Source organism: Sciurus carolinensis, chromosome 7 (assembly GCF_902686445.1).
Source record: "Sciurus carolinensis chromosome 7, mSciCar1.2, whole genome shotgun sequence".
Lineage (NCBI taxonomy): Eukaryota > Metazoa > Chordata > Mammalia > Rodentia > Sciuridae > Sciurus > Sciurus carolinensis.
In genome coordinates, this window is record NC_062219.1 from 112,301,427 (window position 1) to 112,318,601 (window position 17,175).

General features: G+C 36.4%; 1 protein-coding gene across 1 annotated transcript in view; it reads right to left on the reverse strand.

The window, feature by feature from the left end:
* The window catches only part of Polh (DNA polymerase eta), a 40,603-nt gene that overhangs the window by 22,626 nt on the left and 802 nt on the right, over window positions 1-17,175 (reverse strand). The window contains 3 exon segments of the mRNA XM_047557573.1: window positions 10,704-10,921; window positions 13,984-14,118; window positions 14,346-14,487. Coding sequence (XP_047413529.1) covers window positions 10,704-10,921; window positions 13,984-14,118; window positions 14,346-14,482 — 490 coding nt within the window. The 5' untranslated portion in view covers window positions 14,483-14,487.

The window sequence follows — 17,175 nt, forward strand, 5'->3', positions numbered from 1 at the left end:
TAGTAGTAAAAACTTTCAGTCATCTAGGAACATAACAAATGAATGTCCAAGACCTTTACAGAAGACAGTTAAGCCTTAGTAAAGATAAGATATTTATATAATAAAAAAATCTTGGGGCTTGGGAGATAGCTCAGTTGGTAGAGTGCTTACCCTGTAAGCACAAGGACCTGGGTTCGATCCCCAGCACCACAAAAAAAAAAAAAAAAAAAAAAAAAAAAAAAAAAAATCTTGATCCCTACTCACACTACACACACTGAATCGTATATCTAAATGTGAAAATGCAATAAAGCTTCTAAAGTAAAATGAATATCTTCATGATTTCAGGTAAGTAAAGGTTTCTTAAATAAGACATCAAAATTACTACTCATGAGGAAAAGATAAATTGGGAGTAAATTAAGTATCTGTGTGTCTTAAAAGTCACCATTTAAAGTGAAATAACAAGCCACAGATCAGAAGATACTTGAATACATTTATCTGACAAAGAACTCATATCCAGAAAGTATAAAGAAGTGCCACAGGGCCAGGAGTGGTGGCATACACCTGTAATCCCAGTGAGTCAGGAAGCTGAGATGGGAGGATTGAAAGTTTGAAGCCAGATGGATCCAAGATGGTGGACTAGAGGGAGGCTGTGTACTTTGTCGCTCAGTAACTGGGGTTTCGAACAGAGGATATCTGTTTCTTGGTGAGGCAGTTTTTGCAGCTTATCCATCCCCTGCTGTTTACCCCATTTGTCTACTGCGATCACCTGCAGTCTGCCAGCATATCTACTACTTTTTGAGTACAGATTGCTCACTGTCTGGTGCCTACCATCCACCATTTGCCGGCCGCTTGCCTGTCCATGGCCTGCCTTTCACCTACCCATCACCTACCACCCAAGGTTCACCTCCTGATCATCCGACAGCAGTCAGCAGACTGACCATTGACCGCCAGTGGAGCACCAGCTGCCTGCTGTTGCCTGGAAGTTCAGTTGTCACAGTACCTGCAGTTTTGGTTACATGTGGCTGCCGCCATTTTGAGACAATAGCCAGGACTTGTAGGACCCCTGGCCGGACTGACTGAGTCCAGTCTCCAGGATCCCTCAGCCTGACCGATCACTCCCTGCCTCCAGGGCCCTCACACTGACTGTTCCCCACCACCAGGACCCCCAGACTGACTGATTGCACCTGCCTCCAGGATCCTGTAACCAGACTGACAAAACCCCACCTCCACCACTGCCCAACCAACCGCACCCCGCCTCCGTCTCCAGCCGACCACGCCCACACCCCTGAGCTGCAGCTCCCCATTTGCCAACACATTTGGAAGCCAGAGCAGCCATCTTGGATAATCCTGGAAGCTTTATCTACCATATTTAGGTGGGGCAAATCCCATCCTGAGACGCCTCCTAGAGACTGGAAGCCCATTGTCAGGTACCTCTGATACATCAGGCTACTGTATGACTGTACTATAGATTTTCTTTTTTCTCCTTATTGAAAAATTTTAAGTTTTTATTTCTTTACTTTTCTCGCTCTCTTTCCCTTTTGTTTACCTATTCCCTCAGAGTCTCTTTCTCCCTTTTCCCATTCTAACAACCGACTTCTTTGAGTACACTCTCACTCTTTCTATGACCTAGAGCTTCTATCTATTCTTTTCTTATCCCATTAACAGCTGCATCCTACACCACCCTGCATCCTCTTTGTCCTCCATTAGAAACTGTAGACCTTATTGCAAATCTATTTGTTATACTGAAGATAATAACTGAACTCATTCTGTTTATTATGACAATATTGTTAATGTCCTCATAGGGGCTATTTGGTTTAGGGTTGCATACTGTCTGAACTGGGCACTGCTAATATTGATCTCCCCCTTAAAGAAAAGGTCTGGAAACCTATAGGGCCACTATAAGCCTATGGGGGAATACTGCAATATCCCAGATCTGCACTGCTAGAGGGAAAGATACATGAGCAACATGAAAAAACAAGGGATGAAAATGATCCAAACAAATCTAGATTCTATATTAATAGAATCCAATGACAGTATGTTAGAAGATATGTCAGAAAAGGACTTCAGATTATACATGCTTAAGATGATTTGCGAAGCAAAGGATGAGATAAGAGAGCAAATGCAGGCAATGAATGATAATACCAATAAGCAGTTGAAAGAGCAACTGCAGGAAGCAAAAGATCATTTCAACTAAGAGATAGAGATTCTCAAAAAAAAAAAAAAAAAAAAAAAACCAAACGGAAATCCTTGAAATGAAGGAAACAATAAACCAAATCAAAAACTCAATGGAAAGCATCACCAAAAGACTAGACCACTTGGAAGACAGAACCTCAGACAATGAAGACAAAATATTTAATCTTGAAATAAAGTTGCCCAAACAGAGAAGATGGTGAGAAATCATGAACAGAATCTCCAAGAACTATGGGACATCATGAAAAGACCAAATTTAAGAATTATTGGGATTGAGGAAGGCACAGAGATACAAACCAAAGGAATAAACAACCTATTCAATGAAATAATATCAGAAAATTTCCCAAACCTGAAGAATGAAATGGAAAATCAACTACAAGAGGCTTACAGAACACCAAATGCACAAAATCACAACAGATGCACACCAAGGCACATTATAATGAAAATGCCTAACACAAAAAATAAAGATAGGATTTTGAAGGCCATGAGAGAAAAGCATCAGATTACATATAGGGGGAGACCAATACAGATATCAGCAGATTTCTCAGCAAAGACTCTAAAAGCTAGAAGGGCCTGGAACAACATATTTCAAGCTCTGAATAAATATGGTTGCCAACCAAGAATCCTATACCCAGCAAAACTAACCTTCAGATCTGAAGATGAAATAAAATCCTTCCATGATAAACAAAAGTTAAAAGAATTTACAAATAGAAAGCCTGCACTACAGAATGTTCTCAACAAAATATTCCATGAGGAGGAAATGAAAAACAACAATGTAGGTCAGCAAAGGGAGGAACTATCTTAAAGGGAAATCCATTCAAAGGAGAAACGAAGTCAAGTTAAAAACCAAAAATAAGTCAAATGACTGGGAATACAAATCATATCTCAATAATAACCCTGAACATTAATGGCCTAAACTCATCAATCAAAAGACATAGACTGGCAGAATGGATTAAAAAGAAAGACCCAACAATATGCTGCCTGCAAGAGAGTCATTTCATAGAAAAAGACATCCACAGACTAAAGGTGAAAGGATGGGAAAAAACCTACCATGCACACGGACGCAGTAAAAAAGCGGGGGTTTCCATCCTTATTTCAGATAAAGTGGACTTCAAGCCAAAGTTAGTCAGAAGGGATAAAGGAGAACATTTCATACTGCTTAAGGAAAGACATCACGATCGTAAATATTTATGCCCCAAACAACGGTGCATCCCTGTACATCAAACAAATCCTTCTCAATTCCAGGAATCAAATAGACCACAACACAATAATTCTGGGTGACTTTAACACACCACTGTCACCACTGGATAGATCTTCCAAACAAAAACTAAACAAAGAAACCATAGAACTCAAAAACACAATCAATAACTTCGACTTAATAGACATGTATAGAATATTCCATCCATCAATGAGCGGATTCACGTTCTTCTCAGCAGCACATGGAACCTTCTTGAAAACAGACCATGTGTTATGCCACAAAGCAGCCCTTAGTAAATGCAAAAAAATAGAGATACCGCCTTGTGTTCTATCACATCATAATGGAATGAAATTAGAAATCAATGACAAAATAAAAAACAAATTACTCCAACACCTGGAGACTAAATAATATGCTATTGAATGAAGCATGGATAACAGAAAACATCAGGGAGGAGATAAAAAAAATTCTTAGAGGTAAATGAGAATGACGATACAACATATCAAAATCTCTGGGACACTATGAAAGTGGTACTAAGAGGAAAATTCATTGCATGGAGCGCATTCTAGAAAAGAATGAAAAGTCAACAACTAAATGACCTAACATTACAGCTCAAAGCCCTAGAAAAAGAAGACCAGAACAATACCAAAAATAGAAGACAGGAAATAATTAAAATCAGAGCTGAAATCAATGAAATTGAAACAAAAGAAACAATTCAAAAAATTGACAAAACAAAAAGTTGGTTCTTTGAGAAAGTAAGCAAAATAAACAAACCCTTAGCCACACTAACAAAGAGCAGAGAGAAAACACAAATTACTAAAATTAGTGATGAAAAAAGAAATATCACGACAGACACCACTGAAATACATAACATAATGAGAAGCTGCTTTGAAAATCTATACTCCAACAAAATAGGAAATATCGAAGACATCAACAAATTTCTAGAGACATATGATCCTCCCAAACTGAACAAGGACATACACAATTTAAACAGATCAATATCAAGCAATGAAATAGAAGAAGCCATCAAAAGCCTACCAACCAAGAAAAGCCCAGGACCAGACAGATTCTCAGCCAAGTTCTACAGGACCTTCAAAGAAGAACTCATTCCAATACTTCTCAAAGTACTCCAGGAAATAGAAAAGGAGGGAACCCTACTAAACTCATTCTATGAAGCTAATATCACCCTCATAACCCAAAACAGGCAAAGACACATCAAGGAAAAAAAATTTTAGACCAATATACTTGATGAATATAGACGCAAAATATCCTTTTGGATATTAGCAAACCATATCCAAAAATATATTAAGAAGATAGTGCACCACAATTAAGTGGGGTTCATCCCAGGAATGCAAGGTTGGTTCAACATCCATAAATTAATAAATGTAATCCATCATGTCAAAAGACTTAAGGATAAGAATCATATGGTTATTTCAGTTGACACAGAAAGAGCGTTCGACAAAACACGACACCCCTTCATGCTCAAAACACTAGAAAAAGTAGGGATAGTAGGAACATACCTCAACATTGTAAAGGCTATTTATGCTAAACCCACGGCCAACATCATTCTTTTTTTTGGCAGTGCTGGGGATCAAACCCAGGACCTCATGCTTGCAAGGCAAGCACTCTACCGACTGAGCTATCTCCCCAGCCCCCGACATCATTCTTAATGGAGAAAAACTGAAAGCATTCCCTTTAAAAACAGGAACAAGACAGGGATGCCCTCTTTCACCACTTCTATTCAACATCGTCCTTGAAATACTAGCCAGAGCAATTAAATAGACTAAAGAAATTAAAGGGATATGAATAGGAAAAGAGGAACTCAAGCTGTCACTATTTGCTGATGACATGATTCTCTATTTGAAGATCCAAAACACTCCACCAGAAAACTTCTGGACCTCATAAATGAACTCAGCAAAATAGCAGGATATAAAATCAACACACATAAATCTAAAGCATTTTTATACATAAGTGATGAAGCGTCTGAAAGGGAAATGAGGAAAACAACTCCATTTGCAAGAGCCTCAAAAAAAAAAAACTTGGGAATCAATCTAACCAAAGAGGGTTGGGATGGTAGCTCAGTGGTAGAGCGATTGCCTCGCACATGCAATGCACTGGGTTCGGTCCTCAGCACCACATAAAAATAAATAAAGATGTTGTGTCCATCTGCAACTAAAAAATATTAAAAAAAAACAAACCAAAGAGGTGAAAGATCTCTACAATGAAAACTACAGAACACTGAAGAAAGAAATGGAGGAAGACCTTAGAAGATGGAAAGATCTCCCACATTCTGGGATAGGCAGAATCAATAGTATCAAAATGGCCATACTTCCAAAGGTGCTATATAGATTTAATGCAATTCCAATTAAAATCCCTATGACATTTCTCATAGAAACAGAAAAAGCAATCATGAAATTCATCTGGAAGAACAAAAGACCCAGAATAGCCAAAGCAGTCCTGGGCAGGAAGAGTTATGCAGGGAGGTATCACAATAGCAGACCTTAAACTCTACTATAGAGCAGTAGTAACAAAAACGGCATGATATTGGCACCAAAATAGACAGGTAGACCAGGGGTACAGGATACAAGACATGGAGACATACCCACATAAGTACAGTTATCTCCTCCTGGACAAAGGTGCCAAAAACTTACAATGGAGAAAAGATAGCCTCTTCAACAAATGGTGCTGGGAAAACTGGAAATCCCTATGCAGTAAAATGAAATTAAACCCCTATCTCTCACCCTGTACAAAACTCAACTCAAAATGGATCAAGGATCTAAGAATTAGACCTGAGACCCTTCACCAAATAGAAGGAAAAGTAGGCCCGAATCTCTATCACGTTGGCTTAGGACCAGACTTCCTTTACAAGACCCCCATACATAGCACAAGAAATAAAAGCAAGAATCAATAAATGGAATAGATTCACACTAAAAGGTTTTTTCTTAGCACAGGAAATAATTAATAATGTGAAGAGAGAGCCTACAGAGTGGGAGAAAATCTTTTCCACACACACTTCAGACAGAGGACTCTTCTCCAAAGTTTATAAAGAACTTAAAAAACTTTACACCCAAAACACAAAGAACCCAATCAATAAATGGGCTAAGGAAATGGGCAGACCCTTCACAGAAGAAGATACACAGGTGATCAACAAATATGTGAAAAAGAGCTCATCATCCCTAGTAATTAGAGAAATGCAAATTAAAACCACCCTAAGATTTCATCTAACTCCAATTAGAATGGCTATTATCAAGAACACAAGCAATAATAACTGTTGGCTTGGATGTGGGGAAAGAGGCACACTCATACATTGCTGGTGGAGTTGCAAATTGGTGCAGCCACTCTGGAAAGCAGCATAGAGATACCTCAGAAAACCTGGAATGAACCCACCATTTGACCCAGCTATCCCACTGCTCGATTTATACCCAAAGAACTTAAAATCAGCATACTACAGTGATGCAGGCACATCAATGTTCATAGCAGGACTGGGGTTGTAGCTCAGTGGTAGAACGCTTGCCTGGCATGTGTGAGGCACTGGGTTCAATTCTCAGCACCACATATAAATAAATGAATTAAATAAAGGTCTATAAACATCTAAAAATATATTTTAAAAAATGTTCATAGCAGCTCAATTCACATAACTAGATTGTGGAACCAACCTAGATGCCCTACAACTGATGAATGGATAAAGAAATTGTGGTATATACACATTAGAGTATTACTGAGCTATAAAGAAGAATAAAATTATGGCATTTGCTAGTAAATGGATGAAGTTGGAAAATATCATGCTAAGTGAAATAGGCCAAGCCCAAAAAACCAAAGGCCGAATGTTTTCTCTGATAAGTGCATGACAATGTATAACAAGCAGGGGTGGTGATGGGGAAAAGAGAAGAATGAAGGAACTTTGGATGGTGTAGAGGAAAAAGGAGTTGGGGGATGGGGGTGGAAAAACAGTAGAATGAAATAGATTTGTGTACAATGAATCAAAATGTGTCTGTAAAAATAAAAAATATTTTAATAAAAACATAAATGGATAGATATAAAAATAAAAGAAAGTCTGAAGCCAACCTGGGCAAATTAGTGAAACCCTCTTTAAAATAAAAAGGACTGGGGACATGGCTCAGTGATAAAGCCACCCCTGGCAAACACCAATGGCAAGGAGAGGAAAGGTTGCTATGGGACCAAAGACTTGACTATAAGACTCAAAACTATGAAACTATTTGAGGAAACATATGGATATGCTTCAGGACATTGGTCCAGGTAGATTTTTTATTTCTTTTCTTTTTGCAGTACTAGGAATTGAACACAAGGCCTCATGCATGCTAGACAAGTGCTGTACCACTGACTATCCTCAGCCCTTTATACTTTTTGATACAGAGGTAGATAGAGTCTTGTAAATTGCCCGGGTTGGTCTCAAACTTTGGATCATCCTGCCTGTGTGCCAAGTTGCTGGAATTACGGGTTTGCACCGTGCCTACTCAATAATTCTATCAAATTATATCCAAAGCAAAGGAAATCAGTTTGTGAAAGAAATACCTGCTCTACTGTTTAATATAGGTAAGATATGGAATCAACTGAGATACACAGATAAAGAAAATTTAGTATATATACACAATAGAGTATTATTCCACTATATAAAAAAATGAAATCCTCATTTGTGGCACATGAGTCTAGAGGACATTATGTTAAGTGAACTAAGTAGGTATAAAAAAGACAAATATCACATGTTGTCGGTAATATTTAGATGCTAAAAAGAAGTGGAAAGATATTTAGTAGAGAGCAGAGTAGTGGTTACTAGAGGCTCAGAAGAGTAAAGGAATGCATAGAGAAAAGAAGTTAATGGGTCTAGGGGTACAGTTGGTTAGAAAGAATAACTTCAATGTTATACAGCACAGTGGGATAACTATATGATAAGAACAATTAATTTTATATTTCAAAATAGCTAGTAGAGAGAACTGTGAATGTTCCTGAAACAAAACTGATAAATGATTGAAGTGAAAGATATGCCAATTATCCTGATCTGAGTATTACAAAATGTATAACTTTACTGAAATATCACACTAGGGTTTGATCCCAGCAACACAGAAAATAAAAAATAAATAGAAAACTATGTTCTCTAAAAATGTAAATTCAGGGGCTGGGGAGATAGCTCAGTTGGTAGAGTGCTTGCCTTGTAAGCACAAGGTCCTGGGTTTGATCCCTAGCACCCAAAAAAAAAAGGTAAATTCAATAAAGATGTTTTGAGGAATTCAACTGCTAAATTTTAAAATTCATTCTGATGGATCTGGGGTTGTAGCTCAGTGGTAGAGTGCTTGCCTAGCACATATGAGGCACTGGGTTCAATCCTCAGCACCACATAAAAATAAATAAAATGAAGATATTGTGTCAATCTACAACTAAAAAAAATTAAAAATTCATTCTGAACAATAAAGCTGCATAGCTAATTTTGAAAATCAAAAGCAGAAAGAATTCCTTATTGAATGTGAAGACATACTATTAAACAATAGTAATAAAAACAAATGGGTTCCTGGTGTGGCAACAAACTCATGAAATACTTCAGATCTCCAATCACATATGGAGAATTGAGAAAGAATGGATTGAGAAATAAGTGTTGGGATAACTGGCTTACTATAAGGAGAATTAGAGTCTCCTATCTTAAAAAAGCTAAACTTCATATCACTAAAAGACCTAAAAATAACTATAAAACAAACAGAAGAGAGAGCAGGAAAAACTCTTTGTAAAATTCTGATCAAAATGAATTTCTGAAATGAGATTCAAAATGCGCAAACCATAATCAGAAGCACTGGCAAACTTAAAATTCTGTGTTTAACGAAGCACAGCATAAACAAAATTAACACACGGATGACAAACTTGGGAGAGGATACATGCAATTATCCAAAATAGGCAAGAGACTAATAACTAAGATATACAGGGAGGGAACTCTTGCAAATCAAAAACTAAATAAATGTCAAAAATTCAATGAAAAAAAAAGCAAAGGTTATAAACAAATCACAAAAGTAGCAACTCAATTAACTAACAAGCACATGAAGAGATGCTCAAATTCAATAAGTAATCAGAGAAATGTTTATTAAAGCAAAACAAAAAACAGACAATAGCACTTTATAGCTACCACTTCGCAAATATTTTTAAACATTAGATTATACAAATTATTGGTGACAATATGAAAGAAACAGGAACTCTTGTACTGCCAAGGGGAGTGTAAAGTGTGACAGTGATTCTGGGCAGTAATTTGGCAGTATTTTGGTGAAACTAGGTATATGTATATACCCTATGATCTCTTAGTCCATGCTTGCAAACATTTCCCAGAGAAACCTTTACATAGGTCTAAAGAGGGTAAGGACATTCATCATACTAACATTAGGGTCTCAGAAGCAACCAATGAATTATCACTGGAGAGAAGGGTCTGTAAACATAGTGAATCCACTCCACGGATTTATGCTGCAGGTAAAAGCCATCAGTTACCTATATATACAGCCAGATGAATAGACCTCTAAAATCACCAGTGAAAGAAAGTTTTTTAAAAAATGAGATCTGTTATAGTACAATGATCATCTTATAATTAAAAAGCACATATGTAAAATGATACTATATAACTTATTACTGTATATACATATCTAAGATGTATCAAATACATCACTGGGGTGAGAACAAGGTAAACACTATGAAGGAAAAAAGTAGTAAAACAAGAGGAACCTTGAACAGTCCAATGATGATAATGTGCTAGAAAATAAGTAGAAGTTTTGAATGGCTTGACTTCCCCTATACCTGAAGTCTCTCCTAAAAGAGCTCATCCTGACCAATGCAGTGGTGTACACCTATAATACCAGCTACCTGGGAGGCTGAGGCAAGAAGATCCCAAGTTCAAAGTCAGTCTTAGCAATTTCCACAGATACAGCATCAAAATAAAATAAAAAGGGCTAAGGGTAAAGTGCTCTTGGATTCAACCCCCAGTAACAAGATGGCAGCAAAAACAAAAACAAAAACTCACCCTGCTTACAAATGAAGAAACCAAGAAACTAAGTTACAGTAAGATAAATTAATCTGAACATGAAGAAAGTGCTCTGCCTTCTACCTTCCATTAATAACACTAACCTACCCTAGTTGTATCTAAGGAGATATTTATTTTCATATAATTTCACAGCATCTCAACATGCATATACCTGGCAAGGTAAGAGTATTTGTATGTCCTTCCACACGAGTCCTTGTAATTCATTCAGGATACATTTTGTTTCCTTTCAATCATACCAAGAAGAGTCAGCATGACCAAGCAAAGCAGGTTCCAAAGGCAGGAAGCAGAAGCAATATGATGCTATGGAAGTACCTTTCTGAACAGTCTCTTCAGTTGTTGTAAGGCCTTGGGGCAAACCTTCAATGTAAGTGCTTGGCAACAGGTCAGCAGAGATAGGCTGACCTTGTAGCTTTTGTAGTCTTTCTTGTACAGCATTGGTCAGATCTACATAAGCCTCATCGATGCTGGCACGTTCAATCACAGCAAAATGAGACATTATCTCCATCACTTCAACACTGGCTTCCCGGTACCTAAAAATTATAAGGATCATACATGTAGAGGTAACCTTTAGACTGTCAGGCCCCATCCTCTCCCTCTCAGAATGAACGTAATAAAGAGACAACTGGCTTAACAGAGAATAAATAGTAACCCAACTAAAAGGGTCAATGGCAGGCAGACAATAGAAGAAAGGAAAAGGAAGAACCATGGAGGTAAGCATTTTTTGTGCAAACCAAGAGAGAAAGCAGAATCTAGGGCTGGGGTTGTAGCTCAGTGGTAGAGCACTTGCCTAGCACATGTGAGGCACTGAGTTAGATCCTCAGCACCATATAAAAATAAATAAAAGTATTGTGTACGTCTACAACTAAAAAAATATATATGTATATATGTACATATATATGTATTTATATGTGTATATGTGTACATATATATGTATTTATATGTATGTATGTGTATATATACAGCATGAATTTGTCTACATGACAAGAATCTCTCTAAAAAGGTAAAATAAAATGCCTCACACTAGAAAATATTTTACTACAATTACCAATTCCCTTTGTTATTTTCACATATTTACAATGCAGTCTTTTGCTTCTAATAGAAGATAACCTACAGGGAAAACTAAACTCAACATACCAGAGTAGCTGGTCTTTCTTAGGATAGCAGTTTTCATTAACAAACTGACATACAGAATTTTACTTCAGTCAATGGTGAAGCTGGTCATTACTATACATACATTCTAATAAATCACTTCTGTATATACTAACATTCAAATTATTAAGTTGAAGATATGTGCTTTGAATGTGGTGATGTATCTGGGCAGGCAGACAACCTTCCCCAGGGGATACCAAATTCATTATATATCTTCTATTTAAACCATAAGCAGCTGGATATGGCGGTATACACCTGTAATCCCAGCAACTCAGGAGGCTGAGGCAGGAGAATTGCAAGTTTGAGGCCAGCCTCAGCAACTCAGCAAGACCCTGTCTAAAAAAATTTAAAAAGAAAGAACTAGGAATTATAGGGATATGGCTCAGTGGTAAAGAGCCCCCAGATTCAATTCCCAGTACCAAAAGGAAAAAATATACATCTGAGACTGAGGGATACAATTAAGCGGTAGAACACTCTTGGGGTTTAATCCCCAGTACCACAAAACAAATCAAAAATATTTTTAAAATTGCAGGTCTTATTAACTCTCAATTCTATACAGATCTTTCTCCTCAACTTTTTTTTTGCTTCTTGGTGGTGCTGGGGATTGAACCCAGGGCCTTGTGCATGCTAGACAAGCACTCTACCAACTGAGCTATATCCCCAGCTCTCTCCTCAACTTTTAAATTGGCCATTTTTCATTATTTGAAAATTTTTAAAAGTAAATGATCACATTAAAATCTGGTGGAATGTGGTTTTTCCAAATCATACTTTGAAGTCAACAATACATATTTCAGGGAACTTACACTTTGTACTGTACATCAGCATAAAATTCTATTCAGTAATTTAATAGCTTAGGATGAATTAATTCTGTTGTAAAGTTAAACTACTAATTTTCAGTCAAATTATTCTTCTTTTCAGGCAATAACTGATGTGAATGTGGTAGGGTTAGCTAGCCACTCCAACTTCAGACTTCTAATTCTGAGGTAAATTCAGGAATCTGAGTTAAAGTGTAACCTCTATCCATACCACATACAATAACTATGGTGTACTGTGAAAATATGGTTACTAAAACCTGAAAAAATAGATGTGAATCCTCCATGTTCTATTTATGTATGTGAACATAATTGTTTTAGGGGAGGGGGTACCAGGGATTGAACTCAGGGGCACTAAGCCACATACCCAGCCCTATTCTGCATTTTATTTAGAGACAAGGTCTCACTGAGTTGCTTAGCAACTCACTTTGGCTGAGGCTGGCTTTGAACTCTATCCTCCCTCCTCAGCCTTCCAAGCAGCTGGGATTACAGGTATCCACCCAGCTCAAATTATTTAGCCTCTCTTGACTATCAAGCAGGGAGTAATACTAGTACCTACCTTATAAATGAAATTTAAAAGATATTACCTAGAAAGAGTTTAACACAGTCCCTGGAATATGAAAAATATTCAATACATATTAGTTATTAAGATTACTGTAATGGTTGGGGCTTGGGTCTAATCCCAGATAAGGCTAAAGTTCTAAAACTCCAGGAAAGATAGCTCAATTAAAAAATAAGACAGGAGTCCCCTTTTCAGTTTGTTCTCTGACAAACAAAAAAAAAAAAACCTCAACGATTCTAGAAATTGCACTAAAATGTCAGTTTGACTCAGCCTTTCTTAAAACTTAGCTATTAGTTTTATAGTCTTGTTAATCACTTCAAAAACTTTAGGTTTTTGGCCAAGAAAGTAGGAACTGGTATTTAGTTTTAATTATAACAACCAATTTTTAAATAATTAAGGAATGAAATGGATGTTGAAAGATAGCAACTATTATAAGTAATAATGGTTCTGAACTTTTTTTTTTTCAGTACTGGGGATCGAACTCAGGGCCTTGTGCTTGCGAGGCAAGCACTCTACCAGCTGAGCTATCTCCCCAGACCCTGAACTTTTAATAAAATAAAATATCAAGGGGTTGCAATTGTGGATTAATGGTAGAGTACTTGCCTAGCATTCGTGAGGCACTGGGTTTGATCTGCAGCACCACATAAAAATAGATAAAATAAAGGCATTGTGTCCATCTACAAAAAAATTTGAAAAAAAAAAAAAATACAAAATATGTTTTCATTTCAGAGACAAGATGCTGACCAAAGGAAACTTCTTCAGATGTTATATTTACACAAAACAAATTTAAAACACCAACTGGTTGTAATGGCTCATGCCTACAATCCCAGCAACTTGAAAACTGGAGGCAGAAAGATCACAAGTTTGAGATCAGCCTAAAGAACTTAGCGAGACTCTGTCTCAAAAGAAAAAATAAAAAGGGCTGGTGATATAGCTCAGTGGTCCAGCACCACTGGGTTCAATCCCCGGTGCTGGGAAAAAAAAAAAAAAAAAAATTGAAACACCAGTTCTAAGCATTCTGAAATATTTCCAATTCCTTTATTTCCCTTTAAACAACCTTTTTTCTTACTTGGTGAGGTTGGCTTTTCCACGGGACTCACGAACTTGTGCCAGTAGAAGATCTGGACATAACTTCTTAGCATCATCTGCCCACATGTTTCTAGTAACCCCAAATGCACGAGCTTCATAACTCACTGCAATTATTCTAAGATTAAAAAAAAAAAGAGGTAAAAGAAAAACATTACATGATCCCAAACAAAAACAATAATACTTAACAGCAATAGACTATAAACACATAAAATCAGAAGAAACATTTTGATCACAGATGTCACCATTCATTCACCAAATAGCAGTTCAGAAACCTCAAAAATAAGACCTACCACAGCACCACTGTATGTACATAAATTAAAAACTAGTAACAATAACACATACCCACCACCTTTCCATGATTTGTACTGTACAACTGCACAAGGTTTATTCCTCAAATGAGGATTTTGCCGCTGTTCCACTTGAACAAAAAAACAGTCCATGTCCACCAAAGCAACTACTCGATCCTGTCCTGTAGTCATTTTTTCTGTAAGACAAGGATTTATGAACAGAAAGATACCTAATTTAAAATGCCAGGGCAAACTGTATTTCCATTCTTTCATTAGTAAGTTACCATCAATCTACCTACATGTTTAGTATCATCTGCCCATGTTTCTAGTGACCCCAAATGTATAAGCTTTATAAGTCACTGCAATTATTCAAAGGTTAGGAAAAAAGTGGGAAAAATATTACATGATCACAAGCAAAAATGATTAAAAATTCAACAGGAAAGGCACAGGAGACATGGAAATTAGCAAAAATGAAATGCATTTTCATATACTACTGGCATAAGAATTAATTAGCACAATTTTATGAAGATAATAAATAGTAAAAGTTTTTAAAAAGCTCTTCTTCAAAAGAACTGAATATTTCATAAAGAAAATATACAAATAGCCAACAGATGCATAAAAATGGACTCAGCATCATTAGTCATGGGAAAATGCAAATTAAAACCATAGTGCACATCACTAGAGAAAGAAGGCAACAGTAAACTAGTTGACAGACAAGTCTGAAGTATAAGTTTAGAGAAAAGAAAAGCAGAACATGATATATATACATATATGTATATATATATATATATATATATATATATATATATATAGCCAGTCCTCAATATCTGAGAGTCCCACATCAACCAATCTCATTCAGAAAATATTCAGGGGGGGAAAAACATGTGTAGTGAACATATACAAACTTTATTCCTATAATTCTCTAAGCAATACAATATAACTATTTACATTATGTTACGATTTATAAGTAATCTAGAGATGATTTAAAGTATTTGAGAGGGGCTTGGAGTTTTGCTAAGTGGTAAGAGCATTTGCCTAAGATTCTTGAGACCATGGGTCCAATCTCTAGCACTGGGGGTGTGGTGAAAATGCAGAAGGAGTTGCATAGGTTATATGCAAATATTATGTCATTTCATACAAGGGACATGAGCATCAGTAGATTTTGGTATCCTGGTCATGGGAGCAGGTGGGAGCCCGTCCTGGAATCAATCCTCTTGTGGATACCAAGAGATAATTGTATAACACGTAGGATTCATGTAAATTTTTAATATTTTTATTTTGAAATACTGTGACTTGCAGAAATTTGCAAAAATCGTAGGGTTCTTTTACACTGTTTTCCCTAGTATTAACATTTTAGTTAGCATTATTATCAAAATTAAAAAATGACCAGATTATACACTAACTCAGTTAAGCACAGTGGCATACACCTGTAATACCAGCTACTGAGAAGGCTGAGGCAGGAGGATCGCAAGTTTGAGGACAGCTTAGACAACTTAGTGAAGCCCTGTTTCAAAATAAAAAATAAAAACACTTACTTAACTATGTCCTTTTTTTTTTTTTTTGGTCCAGGATCCAATACAGCTCTTATAGTGCATTTAGTCATCATGTCTCCTTTTTCTACTCTGATCTATGACTCTTCCTCTCTTTCCTTGTTTTTTTACCTTAATACTTTTTATGAGTACTGGCTATTTATTTTGTTTATTTATTTATTTATTTGATGCTGAGGCTTGAACCCAGTACCGCCTCCTGCTAGGCAAGTGCTCTACAACTGAACTACAACCCCAGTCTCACTGGCTAGTTATTTTGAGAATGTCACTTAAATTGTGTTTATCTAACATTTTCTCATGATTGAGATGATGCATTTTTGGCAAGAATATCATAAAGTGATGATCTTTTCTCAGTGTATCACAAAGGAAGAGAGGTCATGCTTTCAACAGATCTTCTTACTGGTGTTGTTAACCATAATTAAGATGTTTATCAAGTTTCTCACTATAAAGTTACTATTTTTCCTTTGGTAACTAATAAATATCTTGGGAGAAGATACTTGGACACCATGTAAATATTCTGTTTCTTTTCAAATTTTCAACTGCTGAGCAAACTATCATGGATCTTGCCTATAACAATTACTTTCCAATGATAATTTTTCTATTCATGCAAATTTTTTAACACATTTCATGGATATATAAAGGTATAAGTAGTAAAACAACAACTTTACATATTTGAGAGTGGATACTAACATTATTTAAACTTGTTAGTAATCAGTAAGAAGGAACATCATCTACAGCTCCCAAATTTTGCTACATATTGGAATCACCTGGGAACCTTTAAATACCCTCAATATCTGACACTCTGGCCTTCAGACATCCTAATATAATTAGCATAGATGCAATTTAGGAATCAAGATTTTTAAAGGCTCTACAGATAATTCTAATATGCAGCAGAGCCCAGAACGAATAGCCTAATGTAAATAAGGTACTTATGGAAACAACAGAAAAGCATGATTTAAATATGAAAAACACAGGTTATACAGTTGAGTAAGCACCCAACTGTATTCTAAAAAAACTTTTTAAAAAATTAACATTCACCTTGAAAAAAGGTACCCATGCACCTCCAAAGCTGGATGTGGGGGGAAAAACACATATTTAAGTAAACTAGAATATTCAAGGAATTAATAACACAAATTCCAGTTTACCACTCACCTAAAACAGAATGTTATAGTTTAAACATTCATAAGTTAAAACCACAACATGCCAGAAATCCCTTTCCTCTGAAGTGGTTTTTCTGTAATACTGAAAAAGATAAAGCCAGAAACAGTAAATGCATTGACACAAAGGACAACAACTATACAGGGTAAGTACCATATTAGATACAAATACCAAAAGTGA